At 34.8% G+C, this 12,625-nt stretch overlaps 5 protein-coding genes across 6 annotated transcripts; 2 read left to right on the plus strand and 3 right to left on the minus strand.

The window, feature by feature from the left end:
• Window positions 1-34: 34 nt before the first annotated feature.
• On the minus strand, window positions 35-2,412 carry LOC125188784 (uncharacterized). 2 transcript variants are annotated; one of them, XM_048085839.2, is made up of 4 exons: window positions 2,219-2,412; window positions 1,112-1,772; window positions 365-1,027; window positions 35-288 (listed from the first exon to the last, which is right to left on the minus strand). In XM_048085839.2, the coding sequence occupies exons 2-4, from the start codon at window positions 1,760-1,762 to the stop codon at window positions 190-192; spliced, it is 1,413 nt and encodes a 470-aa protein (XP_047941796.1). In that variant the 5' UTR covers window positions 1,763-1,772; window positions 2,219-2,412; the 3' UTR covers window positions 35-189. The 2 variants fall into 2 exon arrangements, with proteins under 2 accessions (XP_047941796.1, XP_088914320.1); XM_089058194.1 differs by lacking the exon at window positions 35-288 and having other exon boundaries at window positions 356-1,027.
• A 951-nt stretch (window positions 2,413-3,363) lies between these two features.
• LOC125188089 (uncharacterized) lies at window positions 3,364-4,698 on the minus strand. Its single transcript, XM_089059318.1, has 4 exons — window positions 4,633-4,698; window positions 4,365-4,550; window positions 3,650-4,288; window positions 3,364-3,579 (listed from the first exon to the last, which is right to left on the minus strand). Exons 1-4 carry the CDS (start codon window positions 4,696-4,698, stop codon window positions 3,481-3,483), a joined length of 990 nt encoding a protein of 329 aa, XP_088915444.1. The 3' UTR covers window positions 3,364-3,480.
• Window positions 4,699-5,577: 879 nt separating this feature from the next.
• On the minus strand, window positions 5,578-8,386 carry LOC125188785 (uncharacterized). The gene is made up of 4 exons (XM_048085840.2): window positions 8,258-8,386; window positions 6,666-7,299; window positions 5,938-6,585; window positions 5,578-5,866 (listed from the first exon to the last, which is right to left on the minus strand). Exons 2-4 carry the CDS (start codon window positions 7,296-7,298, stop codon window positions 5,768-5,770), a joined length of 1,380 nt encoding a protein of 459 aa, XP_047941797.1. The 5' UTR covers window position 7,299; window positions 8,258-8,386; the 3' UTR covers window positions 5,578-5,767.
• A 2,456-nt stretch (window positions 8,387-10,842) lies between these two features.
• LOC148926973 (uncharacterized) lies at window positions 10,843-11,241 on the plus strand. Its single transcript, XM_089059319.1, has one exon. The coding sequence runs from the start codon at window positions 10,843-10,845 to the stop codon at window positions 11,239-11,241; it is 399 nt and encodes a 132-aa protein (XP_088915445.1).
• LOC148926972 (uncharacterized) lies at window positions 10,843-12,420 on the plus strand. Its single transcript, XM_089057974.1, has 3 exons — window positions 10,843-11,492; window positions 11,583-12,233; window positions 12,322-12,420. The coding sequence occupies exons 1-3, from the start codon at window positions 11,244-11,246 to the stop codon at window positions 12,418-12,420; spliced, it is 999 nt and encodes a 332-aa protein (XP_088914100.1). The 5' UTR covers window positions 10,843-11,243.
• Window positions 12,421-12,625: the final 205 nt, after the last annotated feature.

Consider the following 12,625-nt stretch of genomic DNA (forward strand, 5'->3'; position numbering starts at 1 on the left):
CAATTGCATGGTTTGTGATATGAACATTCTATCATGGCTAAGACATATCATAAATTAAACAGTTTAGATGTCGATAACAGGACTAAAATGCTAAACGCCAAGCGCTAGAGCAACATTAGAGTATGGCTGCAGATTGCAAAAACAACTTAATGCAAGAGGCATTAAAACAATTGAAATGTGGGATCAAACTCAGAATTCTCGCTTTGGTTGTTTGATCGATATGTTATTGAGCAAAGCATCGGAGAGAGCAGAAGTGGACGTAAGAGAGGCTTTCAGTATGCTCAAACCCTGCACCAATTAAGAAACTTAGTCTCAACATCAAAACATTGATTACAAAAACACACAACATATCATATCACATTACCTCTTTTGGGCCAATCTGCAGCTCCACTTCTTTGACATCATCATATATTACGATATTCTGCTTATTGAGACTTGAAAGGACCGAGACAACACAAAGAGGTGTCACAATCAGATCATCCGTCACATGATAAGTTCGCGGGCCTTTAAGATAACTACCCTGGCCATTAGGAAACTTAGCGGAAAACCATGTGGTTCCACTATAGGTATCAGGCAAGCATTCTTCAGTGAGGGGAAACATGTGGTTGTCAGAAATACAACCATGGACCACATTCGGTTTCATTAGCCTATCTTTCATATCTGAGGTACTGAAATACTTGTCGTCTATAAGGTCAGGTATGCTCGAATACAAGTTGTTTATAGCCTTAGCACAAGTCTTACCGCCAAGAAGACGCTCAACTCCTCCTAGTGGGATATTGAGGAAACTAAATAGGAATTCCACAAAATCATCGTTAGCTTGTGCATACAATAACGTACCGGTAGACTTTTGCATCACGACTTTCAGAATCATCTTCTTGGAATCGGGACTCTGATCATCCTCGAGATGGTTAATTGAAGCCTCGGGTTCAAAGCCCACGATTACTGAGTTTGCATGTCTTGGTTTATTCAGTATGAGGTCCGACAATGGAGTTTGGGAGATCAATGATGCCTTTAACAAACTCATAATCTAACAAGGGATAGAGGTAGAGTGAGTGAACAAAAATAGTAAAACTAAAAGAAGATGTTGATAGAAAAATCAAGTATTTATCACCTCACTGAACCCGAAAGTCACGTTGATTGCCTCAGCTTTATCCGCGCCTGCAATGCCAAGATTGAGGATGATTCCTAAGAGTCCTGTCTCAACTGGAAATATGCGGAGATCATCAGAGATTACGAAAGATGCTGTATTCACGGTGAAAACTCCATCTTCGGAAGCAGCTTCACATCCTTTTTTCTCTTTAACTTCTTCTCCTATCCTCGTATGACCACATCCACAAGTATGGTACCTGTTAATACTATCATAGTACACACTCACACTATGAATTTTACTAAGCCTAGTGTGTTGTGTACAATATAATGTTTTAGGAGGTTGAAAATCAGCGATGTCGAGGTTTAGCCTTTTGTATTCATCTTCAACGGAGCTTCTGGGATTGAGCAGAGTCTGCTTAGCACCCTCTGTCCAGAAATGGGAGCTATCAAGATTTACTAAGCTATGATACAAACTGCTTAAGCTTCCGACAGTAGGCGCCTCATCGTCTCCATAGTGTTTGTTGAGTACTTTGATAATTCGTCCCAACGGCAAAGTCAAGAAGCTTAACAAAATGTCTGCAAAATGGCTGTCAACTTGTGCAAAGAGGACCTTGGTTTTCTCTTTATTGATCATCACTTTCAGTGAGAACTCTGCTTCCTTACCATCACACATTTTGGAGCTCCTACCAATTAATAAAATTCAATGAAAATGTAGTTCTTCAACATGCCAAAAAAATGTGCAGTAACAAACTAATGAATGTCGTGTTCGTCCCTTGTTAAGTGAATTCGTATTTTTTAACATCCCGAGGTAAGTAGATCATTTCCTTTTTTGGCAAAAACAATACTTGAAACTCTCTTTTTTCTACTTTATTCTCTCGTCACTTAATTTAATATTGCTGCCAAAAAAAAGTGTCACTGTAATTCCTTAACATGTCAACAATGTTATGGTGATATAATCCAAAATATTACCCCATAAAAGAAAATAAACATGAAGCAAAGAGAGCCGATTCACACCCAACTACAACAGAAGCAAAGCCTAATTTTTGAAGTTAGAGCAACCTCCCAACAAACATAAGTAAACAAATAAACACAAACAGAACTAACAAGAGATTAAAAGGTGAAGAAGTACCTGTTTTCCAATCTGTAAAAAAATTGGGAATTTTCAGAAAAAGGCTGATTTTCAAGTCAACATATATTGAACTAAACTTGGTTGTATTTAGACTGTCATGGAAAAAAGAATTCAAAATAATAGTAGTAATGTTGTTGGAGGAGGATGGATGGCTTTAGACGTTGAGCTGCTACATGAGTGAGAATTGCATTATTTGGGTTCATAAAGCAAAATGGAGCAAACAATTTTGTCAAGAAAAGAGTAAAATAATTCTCCACCATGTCAATTTGTTAGTACTATAATCACATCATCTTTTGCTTTATTCACTTTTTATAAACTTTTCCTGTGTTTTTGCCACTTTTTCTTTTTACATGTTTCTGATTTATCTGTTTCAAATAAAGCTTGTAGTCTCATGAATTTAAGTAAGCACTAAATTAAAATAATGAGAACAAGTACTTTAGATAATTTAGCGAAGAAAAAATAAAAAAATATATTTTGATTAAGAAAAAGGAAAATTTTAGTAGAAGGCAACTTAAAAGGAGATAAGATTATCTTAAATAAGAGGGGGAGCTATTGGTAAGCCATTCACACTTGAGTTTTGTAGATCCGTTCATCTCTATTTTTATTATGTCACGTCAGCATTTTATTTTTTAGACATAACACTTATAATAGCACCCCAAGTTCTGCCCAAACCGGTTGATCTGATACAAATTTTAATGATATTTAGGAATAGGAATCGGAACTGATGCTTAGACCGGTTCCGGTAGGAACCGAAGAACCGGTTCGTATATAATTTTAATTCAAACTCAAATGTCAGCCGAAAAGCCGGCATTCGTGGAGAGAGAGGGATAATGAATGGACAAAATTGCCCTATGCCGCTTCAAGGGTTATTTCGTCCGTAAAAAGTCATAAAAAGTGCAAAAAAACCTTAAACCGTGCAAGTACAAGTATAGGATCCGCAAATATAGGAACCGCTAATTAGCGTGCACTATGACAAATATAGGACCTAAATATGCAGTTCCCTCTAAATAAAATGCTAAAAAGTGAAAGAGCAACTCATTAAATAAAATGCTAAAAAGTGAAAGAGCAACTCATTCACTTTCACTCTTTTCTTGACAAAACCAAATTGTTCGCTCCCATAAGGCCATAATAGAATGTTACTACTACCTTCGTCCACACACAAAATAGACAAGAAGAAACAAAATATTCATAAGCATAATTAAATAAAAATACAGTAGATTAATAATGAAGCAAAACACCATATCGATTAGCCAAACACACGCTCACGCTTCTGTCTTTGGTTGTTTGTTTGGCACGGAATTGAGCAGGGCATCAGTCAGAGCGGAAGTGGACGTAAGAGACGCTTTCAATATGCTTAAAGCCTGCAAACAACAAAACTGTCATAATCAATATCTAAACATATATTCAAAAGTAACTTGAAAGATCATTTACCTCTTTCAATCCGACTTGCACCTCTATTTCTTTGACATCAGAGATAGGGATATTCTTCTCACGTAGAGTGGAAATTGTTGACTGGATACATAAAGGATTCACTATTAAATCATCCGTCACCATATAAGCTATTGGTCCCGCAAGATATCTACCCTGCCCTTTCGGAAACTTAAGGGAAGAAAATTTGAAATTTTCAAGTTCATCACGAGTCATGCATTGTTGATCAAGGGGAAGAATGTAGTTCTCGGAAACAGAACCATGAATAAGACTAGGTTTCATTAGTCTATTTTTCATACTTGGAATCTTGAAATACTTGTCTGCCAGATCAGCTACGCTTCGTTGCAAGTTATCTATAGCCTTAATACAAGACTTACCGGCAAGAAGATGCCCAACTCCTCCCAGTGGGATGATGAATAAACTGAAGAGAAACTCAACATCAGCTACTGCATACAATACCTTACTCTTAGATTTTTGTATAAACACCTTCAAAACCATCTTCTTAGACCCTAGCTTATCTTTAATTTCACTATGATTAACTAATGTCTTTGGCTCCAAATCAAGAGGCAAACTTGTTGTGTTTAGCAGGAAGTACGACAATGGAGTTGGGGAGATGAAGGACCCTTTCAGCAAACTCATAATCTATTCAAAACAAAAGTATAATTAGTAAGCAAACACAAAAGCTGAATGAAACTACAGACAAAGAATCAAGAATCACCTCATTGAAGCCTATATTTACATCAATCGACTCAGCCTCGTCCATGTTTGTAATGCCAAGAATGCTGATGATTTGAAAGATACCTATAACATTCGGAAATATCTGCAGATCATCAGAAATGATGAAAGAAGCTCTGTCCGTGGCGAAAACTCCTTCAGAAGCTCTGGCCAAAGTGGTCGTTGAGGACTTTGATAATTCTTCCCATAGGCAAACTCAGGAAGCTCAGCAGAATGTCTACAAATTGGCAGTCGGATTCCGCAAAGAGCACCTTATTCTTCTTCTTGTTGATCATCACTTTCAAAGTAAACTTGAATTCCTCACTAGCATCAGTCATCCTAGTAGTAGTGTTGGTAACTTGGGTGTAACTTGGTATGAAGATCTTTTTAGGACTCACTCTATTTAATGTTGGAAGAAGTTAACCAAGAATCTCTCCCTTTTTAATGATGGAATAAGTTAACAAAGAGTCATAGTCTTTCCAAATTCCAAGTCTGGTAATTTTAATCTAACATTAGTAAATATTGCTGATTAGACTTCTTACAATCCATGCACAATCAATAACGGTTAATAAAATTAATTCATATATGATCGAAAACATGCCTAATAATATCTGTATAATTTGATTTGCATAAACTGAGTTTTCTATCAATATTTGAATTGAAACAAATTATAGAATTTTATGCAGTAAGAAGTTAACCAAGAGTCTCTCACTTTTTAATGATGGAATAAGTTAACAAAGAGTCATAGTCTTTCCAAATTCCAAGTCTGGTAATTTTAATCCAACATTAGTAAATATTTCTGATTAGATTTCTTCACAATCCATGCACAATCAAATAACGATTAATTTTTGTGAAGGACTTTGATGATTCTCCCCAACGGCAAAAATCAAGAATATTAGTAAAATGTCTTTAAAACAGTTGTTTGTTTCTGCAAAGAGTACCTTACCTTTGTCTGTATCGATCATCACTTCTAGTGAGAACTTGACATCCTTTCTATCATCACATATTTTGTTAGTTTAAGAGGTTCAAGATATGAAACATAAGACCAGTTTTTTCAAGATTTTACTATATGGACAAGGATCAAGATGCACTATTCCCACTAAATTCAAGATCCACCAGTTCACTTCCAATTCTATTTTTTGAAATTATGAAAGTTGTATAGATAAAATATATATATTACTACAGAATAATAGCAGTATGACAAAAATTACTTCATATATCTTCAAAAACATGACTAATCAAATCTGTGTAAATTTGATTTACATAAATTTGTTCGCCCCCATAATGTTACAAGGAAATGACAAGGAGAAACAACATTCATAAGCATACTTTATATGAAAATAAAGGTCAATAGCTATCAATACCAAGATCAAAATGATTAATAATATCCATAAGCATAACACACACTCAGGCTTCTGTCTTTGGTGGTTTAATCGACGCGGAACTAAGCAGAGCATCAGTGAGAGCATAAGTGGATGTAAGAGACGCTTTCAATATGCTTAAAGCCTGCAAACAACAAAATTTCATTATCAACATCTAATATGCTATATACAAAAGTAATTTCAAAGAACATTTACCTCTCTCAATCCGACTTGCACCTCTTTTTCTTTGATATCAGACATAGGGATATTCTTCTCACGTAGAGTGGAAATTGCTGATTGGATACAATAAGGATTCACTGTTAAATCATCCGTCACCATATATGTTATTGGTCCCTCAAGATATCTACCCTGCCCTTTCGGAAACGTAAGGGAAGAAAATTTGAAATTTTCAAGTTCATCACGAGTCATGCATTGTTGATCAAGGGGAAGAATGTAGTTCTCGGAAACAGAACCATGAACAAGACTAGGTTTCACTAGTCCCTTTTTCACACTTGGACTCTTGAAATACTTGTCTGCCAGATCAGCTACACTCCGTTGCAAGTTGTCTATAGCCTTAAAACAAGTCTTGCCGGCAAGAAGATGCCCAACTCCTCCCAGCGGGATGATGAAGAGAGTAAAGAGAAACTCAACAAAATCATCCTCAGCAAGAGCATACAAGAACTTACCCTTAGATCTTTGTATAATCACCTTCAAAACCATCGTCTTAGCCCCTACCTTTTCTCGAAACTCATTAGGATTAACTATTGTCATTGGCTCCAAAGCAAGAGGCAAACTTGTTTTGCTTAGTATGAAGTCCGACAATGGAGTTGAGGACACAAAGGACCCCCTCAGCAAACTCAACATCTATTCACAATAAAAGAAAATTATGTTAAGCAAAAACAAAAACTGAATGAAACTATAGAGAAAGAATCAAGAATAATCACCTCATTGAACCCTATATTCACATCAATCGACTCAGCCTCGTCCATGTTTGTAATGCCAAGAATGCTGATGATTTGAAAGATACCTATAACACTCGGAAATATCTGCAGATCATCAGAAATGATGAAAGAAGCTCTTTCCGCGGCAAAAACTCCTTCAGAATAAACTTTAGGCAGTCTTATACTTTCACCTATCGTTGAAATATGACCTGATGGGCATCTAATGCAAATAGCTTGATCACAGTACATGCTTATACTATGAGTACTCTGACCGCAACTGCGACATTCGAAGTATTGAGTATACTGGGGACGAGTGATACGAAGCTTAAGCTTTTTGTATTCAACTTCAAATGGACTTCTTGGATTGAGTAGAATCTTCTTAGCGTCCTCCGAGACAAAGCCAGCATTGTCAACGCCTGCTAAGCTACGGTACAAATTGCTTAGGCTTCCGATGGCGGGCGCCTTCTCACCATAGTGGTCGTTGAGGACTCTGATAATTCTTCCAAGCGGCAAACTCAAGAAGCTCAGCAAAAAATCTGCAAAGTGGTAGTGGGATTCTGCAAAGAGCACCTTCTTGTTCTTCTTGTCGAACATCACCTTCAAAGTGAACTTCAAATCCTCGCTAGCATCAGTCATCCTAGTAGCGTTGGTGGTAAGAAAAGTAAGAAAGTAAGAAACAAAGATGAATGGAAATAAGATCTTTCAAATGGTGGAAGAAGTTATCAAGAGTCTTGCTCTTGCAAATTCCCAGTCTGGTACTGTTAATTCATCACAAATAAAAGTTCCATAGGGGTGTCAGTTCACTTTTACCATAGAATAGGGTCTCACAATCCGCTAACTCATTTCATTCACATTTCATTTAAAATTAATATTTACAAGTGGAACTAATATTCCACTAACCTTTTTTCACACTTTTTTTGGCATTTCCCAAGTCCAACGTACACAATCAATTCTCGTCAAATTATATAATTCTCCCTATGTGAATAGAAGTCTCATTTTATTATGACGTGAATTTTAGGAAATATTAAGAAAAGTGAGTGGAAGAAAATTAGTGGAATTGAGATCCTACTTGTATATATTAATTTTAAATAATATGTGAGTGGAATAAATTAATGGAATGCGAGGTCTCTTTACCATTTATAGTAATTATGATCAGAACTTCCATTCACAGACAAATTAAAATAAAAAAGTGGAACTACTATTCATGTACGGGTGGAATCACACAAAACCCAAATCTAATTTCCTAAGATCAGGGTCAAAATAAATATCTCTATCACTAGTTTTCAGTTTAAAAAACAATAATAAGTACGTTTTTCATTATTTTTTTTTTCATTTTAGTAATTGATCCACAAATCCGACATTATCAAGCCCAGATTTTAGGTCAACAAAATCATCCCCCAACACACAATAAGTATATAGTATAATTAATAAGTACTAAAAGATAGTACTAGTAGAATAAAATCAGAGAGGATCACTTATGTCAAATTCTAATCCATCTCCGAATATATACACACACAAATATAATTGATAGACCCCATCATCACTTATCACTTATCTCGCTAAAACAAAATAGACATGGATAACTCGAGAAGTACCTGACTTCCAATTTTTTGAAACTAGGGAGTTTTGGATGAAGTCGTTGAGATTGTGGTCTTCGGCAGAGATAGTAGGATTTGAGTTTTCTAAAGCAAAAGAGAGACCTTTAAATTTGAAATGAGATCAACAATTTGATTCTTGTTTTAAATGGAGTTACACTGTAGCGTATATATGAATTTAATATAATATTACAAAAAGTAGATAGCACCAAACGCGTTGAAAAGTATTCCAAGAAATGTAATGAAAAGTTGGTTGAAAAAATTGGTAGGACATGAATTCTACTTTTAAAATATTAGTTTTATAATAAAATGTGAGTGAGAATAAGTTTGTGGAATATGAGATCCACTATCAAAAATGGTAAAAATGATATGACAAATTTTGTGGGTCTGACGGAATTAATAGAAAAATGTGACAAAATTTCAGGAACGGGTGGAGTAGATAACACTAAACGCGTTGTCAATTCTTTTGATGCATCTTTTCCTTTGACTTTTTCAGTCTTACTCCCTACGTCTCGCAAATATTGTATCACTTTGACTAAAAACGGGTTTTTAAAGATGTAACAAAAAGTGCGTTGAAAAAATTTGTGGAATGTGGATCCTACTTTTATATATTAGTTTTATACGTGAGTATGAATGAGTAGTAGAATATGAGATTCATTACAAAAAAAAAGTAAAAAATGAAATGAGACAAATTTTGTGAAACGAATGTAAACAAAAAAATAGGGCAATCTTCGTGGGACAGAGGGAATAATTTATAATTTCAGTGGATTTTATTTGAATATGTGACCCTTGTGGTCTTGGCAAAGATTTCCCCTTTGAAATACTAGTTGCTTTTGGTAGTTTGAAATACTAGTTGCTTTTGGTAGTTAGAATTTTTTATACACAATATTGAGTTATTGAAATACTAGTTGCTTTTGGTAGTTTGAAATACTAGATGCTTTTGGTAGTTAGAATTTTTTATTTACACACAATGTTGAGTTATTGGTAGTTAGAATTTTTTATACACAATGTTGAGTTATGGTCTTATGGTGATCAATGGCAAAGTCAACATTTCAACTGTATTCTGCCTGCGCAATATAATGTTATAGTTATACTACTAGTATCTTTTATTTCAACCCCACTAATATAGATTATGTGCATATTACTAGATTTATCATTGTTCGCGCAGAAGTGTACTCCCTCTTAACTACTTATATGTCACATGCAGTTTTTCATTTCGGTCCGTTAGTCCTATATTAATGTTCTATTTCTTTTTCTTTATATTATTTTTGGCATTCCACTTATATATTCTCACTCACATTCTATTAGAGTGAGTTGTAAATCTAGTACCTAGAAAATGGGATTTGTATCTTCTTAGTACCCAACATTTATAAAATCATATTTTCAGTCAAAAAGTTTCATTATTCTCAAATTCAGTCTTGATTTTTAATATTTTGCTCTTCATACATTGGAGGATTTATTTGTAAATTTAGCTTGATTTGAGGACCAAATTTGTAATTTTTAAATATTTCTGAACTTCTTTTGTGATTTTTTAAAGACTAAAAATCTTTGTGGTAATATTAGAATTAACTACTAAAATGGTCCATGGACTATGTTTATCTCGCCCATAGTCTCTGGATTTTAAAAATATCAATAGACATCCCTGAACTAAGGGTTTATCTCAAAAATAGTCATTTTGGCTTTTTTTTAACCGAAAATGCCCTTTTAGGGTGCTGGACAATTTGGTCTTTTTATACTTTTAACTTTTTAAATATGATATTATTTCAGTGACGTACTAAATCTGATATTACTTCAAAATTATCATTGTTCTTTATTTTCAAAATCTGATATTAGTTTGAGTAAATATTGGTAATTAGACTTCTTCATATTGGTAATGTATCTACACCCAATGTTCAATCAAATAAGCTTATCACTTTGTTAGTTTATAGGTTCACAAGAGATGAAAGTTTAAAGACTAATTTTATCAAATTATGACGAGTATTTAACAGTCTACACCACAATTCCAAAGACTAATCAAGATGCACTATTCTCACTAAATTCAAGACCCACCACTTCATTTCCAATTCTATTTTTTGAATTTATAAAAGTTGTATAGATAACTATACTGTAGTCTAGACTAATCAAATTATTGTCCTTTATCTTCTAGTCATTTTCTATGTAACAGCAATTTATATGATTTGTGATATAAACATTCTATTATGGCTAAAATATATCAGAAAAAATAAAAGTGCTACTTATACCAGCACAAGAGTAACATTAGAGTATGGTTGCAGATTTAAAATGTTGAGTCAAACTCGTATTATCTCCACTCTTTTCCAAACATGTAATTAATATAGAATTAGAATTAGAATTAGAATTTGATTGGGCAACAATATCTTTAATTTTTTCGTATATCCACTCGAGGTGCTTTGGTACCAGATGAATCATCCTATGTCATATAAGTATGTTATAAATGACTACACTCCGATTCCGATACTCTATATTCAGTTAGTTTAATTTCTTTCTCCATTAAAAGGGAGGGTTTGGTGAGAAGTGAAGTAAGCACTATCATTTTCTTTATTTCTAATTCATATCATAGTTACAAAATGTCTGTTGATGGAAAAGATACTACTACATTTTCGTTGAAAGTGATAGTTGATAAAGAGAGAAACAAGGTTCTTTTTGCAACAGCTGACTCCGATTTCGTAGACATTTTGTTGAGCTTCTTGACTTTGCCTTTGGGAAGAATTCTCAAATTGTTGAAGCAGCATTATGGAGATGAGCTGCCTTCCATTGGAAGCTTAACCACCTTGTACCATAGTTTATCGAATCTCGATAGATTCCATTTTGTGACGAATGGTGCTAAGCAGATTCTGCTCAATCCAACCACTTCATTTGAAGATCAATACAAAATGCTGAAACTTGATATTACTGTTTCTCATCCTGCTAAATATTTCTATTGTTCAGCAATTGTACTTACAATTCTACTTATAATCGTGCTGTAAGCATGTACTATGATTGTGTCCACTGCAAAAATTGTGCGTTTATTCCGATGGCAATTGAAGAAGCTGAGAGAGAGTCTATCTCTGCTGGTTTTAGTGAGGGAGTCTGGACTATACAAAGAGAAGCTTTCACAATCCTTGATGATCTCCAAATATTTCCTAATGAGACTGGCCTCGTACAAATCATGAACCTTCTTGACGTCACAGATGCGCATAAGGTGGAAGCAATCCAAGTGGATCTCGGGTTCAATGAGGTGATTCTTGCTACTCTATATAATCTCAATCTTCTCATAACATTTCTTATCACTTTTAGTTCAGTGATTTTTTTGGGGTAATATTTTTAGATTATGAAGTTGTTGAAGGCATCCTTGACGTTGCCAACTCCATTGTCGGATGTCATATTAAACAAAACAACACCCATGGATTATTCAACAAGTATTCCATTGAATGAAATATCAAAGGAAGAAAACCCCAACACTAGCAATGTCAGATTGAAATTGGTGATGCAAAAATCAAGTGGAAAGTTGTTATATGCTCAAGCTAAGAAAGATTTTGTCGAGTTTCTGTTTAGTTTCTTCAACATCCCTTTAGGAGGAGCCGAGCACCTCATGGGAGGTAAGGCTTGTGTTAAGGCCATCGACAACTTGTATCGAAGCACATCTGAATTTGTAAGTGAAGAGTATTTCACGGCCACAGATGTCAAAAAGAGGCTAATGAATCCAGAATTGCCTCATTGTTGTATCTCTAAAAACCAGATCTTTCCTCTTGTTGAAGAATGCTTGCCTGATTACCACACTGCTCATCTCGAAATGTCCTCTTCTCGTAAGTTTCCCAAAGGGAAAGGGTGTTATCTTGAGGGACCAACAACTTATCACGTGACGGATGATTTAACTGTGACGCCTTTTTGTACTGTCTCTGTCTTTTCGAGTCTCCATAGCCTGAAGATCCCAATATCTGACGTCGAAGAAAGGGAGATGCAAATTGGATTCAAAGAGGTGATACTCCAATTTGAATTTTATTCATCTTTGATTAACATGATGTGTTTTCTGTATATGATGAGACGAAATTTGTTAATTTGTGCAGGGTTTGAGCATACTGAAAGCCTCTCTTACATCCACTTCTGCTCTCACTGATGCTCTGCTCACTCAGATTCCCAACAAAAAAATAAAAAGAGAAGTCTGAAAGCATCGCAAGAATTGTGACATTATCGAAGTTTAGTTCTTATTTTGCTTGTTAACTTTTGTTTTCGAATGCTGTTCAACGGATTATGGTGGATCAATCTTGTTTCAATCCAACTTCATATTCAGTTATATTTGATCACATAGAAAAGTACTCCATATAAGTAGAAGATAAAATGCTAAAAAATCAAGCACCATAGCTTACTAGT

Source organism: Salvia hispanica, chromosome 5, assembly GCF_029641045.1.
Source record: "Salvia hispanica isolate PSC_SH4W2 chromosome 5, Shi_PSC_v1, whole genome shotgun sequence".
Taxonomy (NCBI): Eukaryota; Viridiplantae; Streptophyta; class Magnoliopsida; order Lamiales; family Lamiaceae; genus Salvia; species Salvia hispanica.

Bases quoted from the DNA above. Each gene is read 5' to 3' on its own strand.
- LOC125188784 (XM_048085839.2), bottom strand. From the start codon at position 1,762: ATGTGTGATGGTAAGGAAGCAGAGTTCTCACTGAAAGTGATGATCAAT. The intron at 1,028-1,111 runs GTGATAAATACT...ATCCCTTGTTAG, and splicing joins TGACTTTCGGGTTCAGTGAG to ATTATGAGTTTGTTAAAGGC. The intron at 289-364 runs GTAATGTGATAT...TAATTGGTGCAG, and splicing joins TGCAGATTGGCCCAAAAGAG to GGTTTGAGCATACTGAAAGC.
- LOC125188089 (XM_089059318.1), bottom strand. From the start codon at position 4,698: ATGACTGATGCTAGTGAGGAATTCAAGTTTACTTTGAAAGTGATGATC. The intron at 4,551-4,632 runs GTGCTCTTTGCG...GAATTATCAAAG, and splicing joins TCAACAAGAAGAAGAATAAG to TCCTCAACGACCACTTTGGC. The intron at 4,289-4,364 runs GTGATTCTTGAT...TGTTTTGAATAG, and splicing joins TAAATATAGGCTTCAATGAG to ATTATGAGTTTGCTGAAAGG.
- LOC125188785 (XM_048085840.2), bottom strand. From the start codon at position 7,298: ATGACTGATGCTAGCGAGGATTTGAAGTTCACTTTGAAGGTGATGTTC. The intron at 6,586-6,665 runs GTGATTATTCTT...TATTGTGAATAG, and splicing joins TGAATATAGGGTTCAATGAG to ATGTTGAGTTTGCTGAGGGG. The intron at 5,867-5,937 runs GTAAATGTTCTT...TGTTGTTTGCAG, and splicing joins TGCAAGTCGGATTGAGAGAG to GCTTTAAGCATATTGAAAGC.
- LOC148926973 (XM_089059319.1), top strand. From the start codon at position 10,843: ATGTCTGTTGATGGAAAAGATACTACTACATTTTCGTTGAAAGTGATA.
- LOC148926972 (XM_089057974.1), top strand. From the start codon at position 11,244: ATGTACTATGATTGTGTCCACTGCAAAAATTGTGCGTTTATTCCGATG. The intron at 11,493-11,582 runs GTGATTCTTGCT...TAATATTTTTAG, and splicing joins TGGATCTCGGGTTCAATGAG to ATTATGAAGTTGTTGAAGGC. The intron at 12,234-12,321 runs GTGATACTCCAA...TAATTTGTGCAG, and splicing joins TGCAAATTGGATTCAAAGAG to GGTTTGAGCATACTGAAAGC.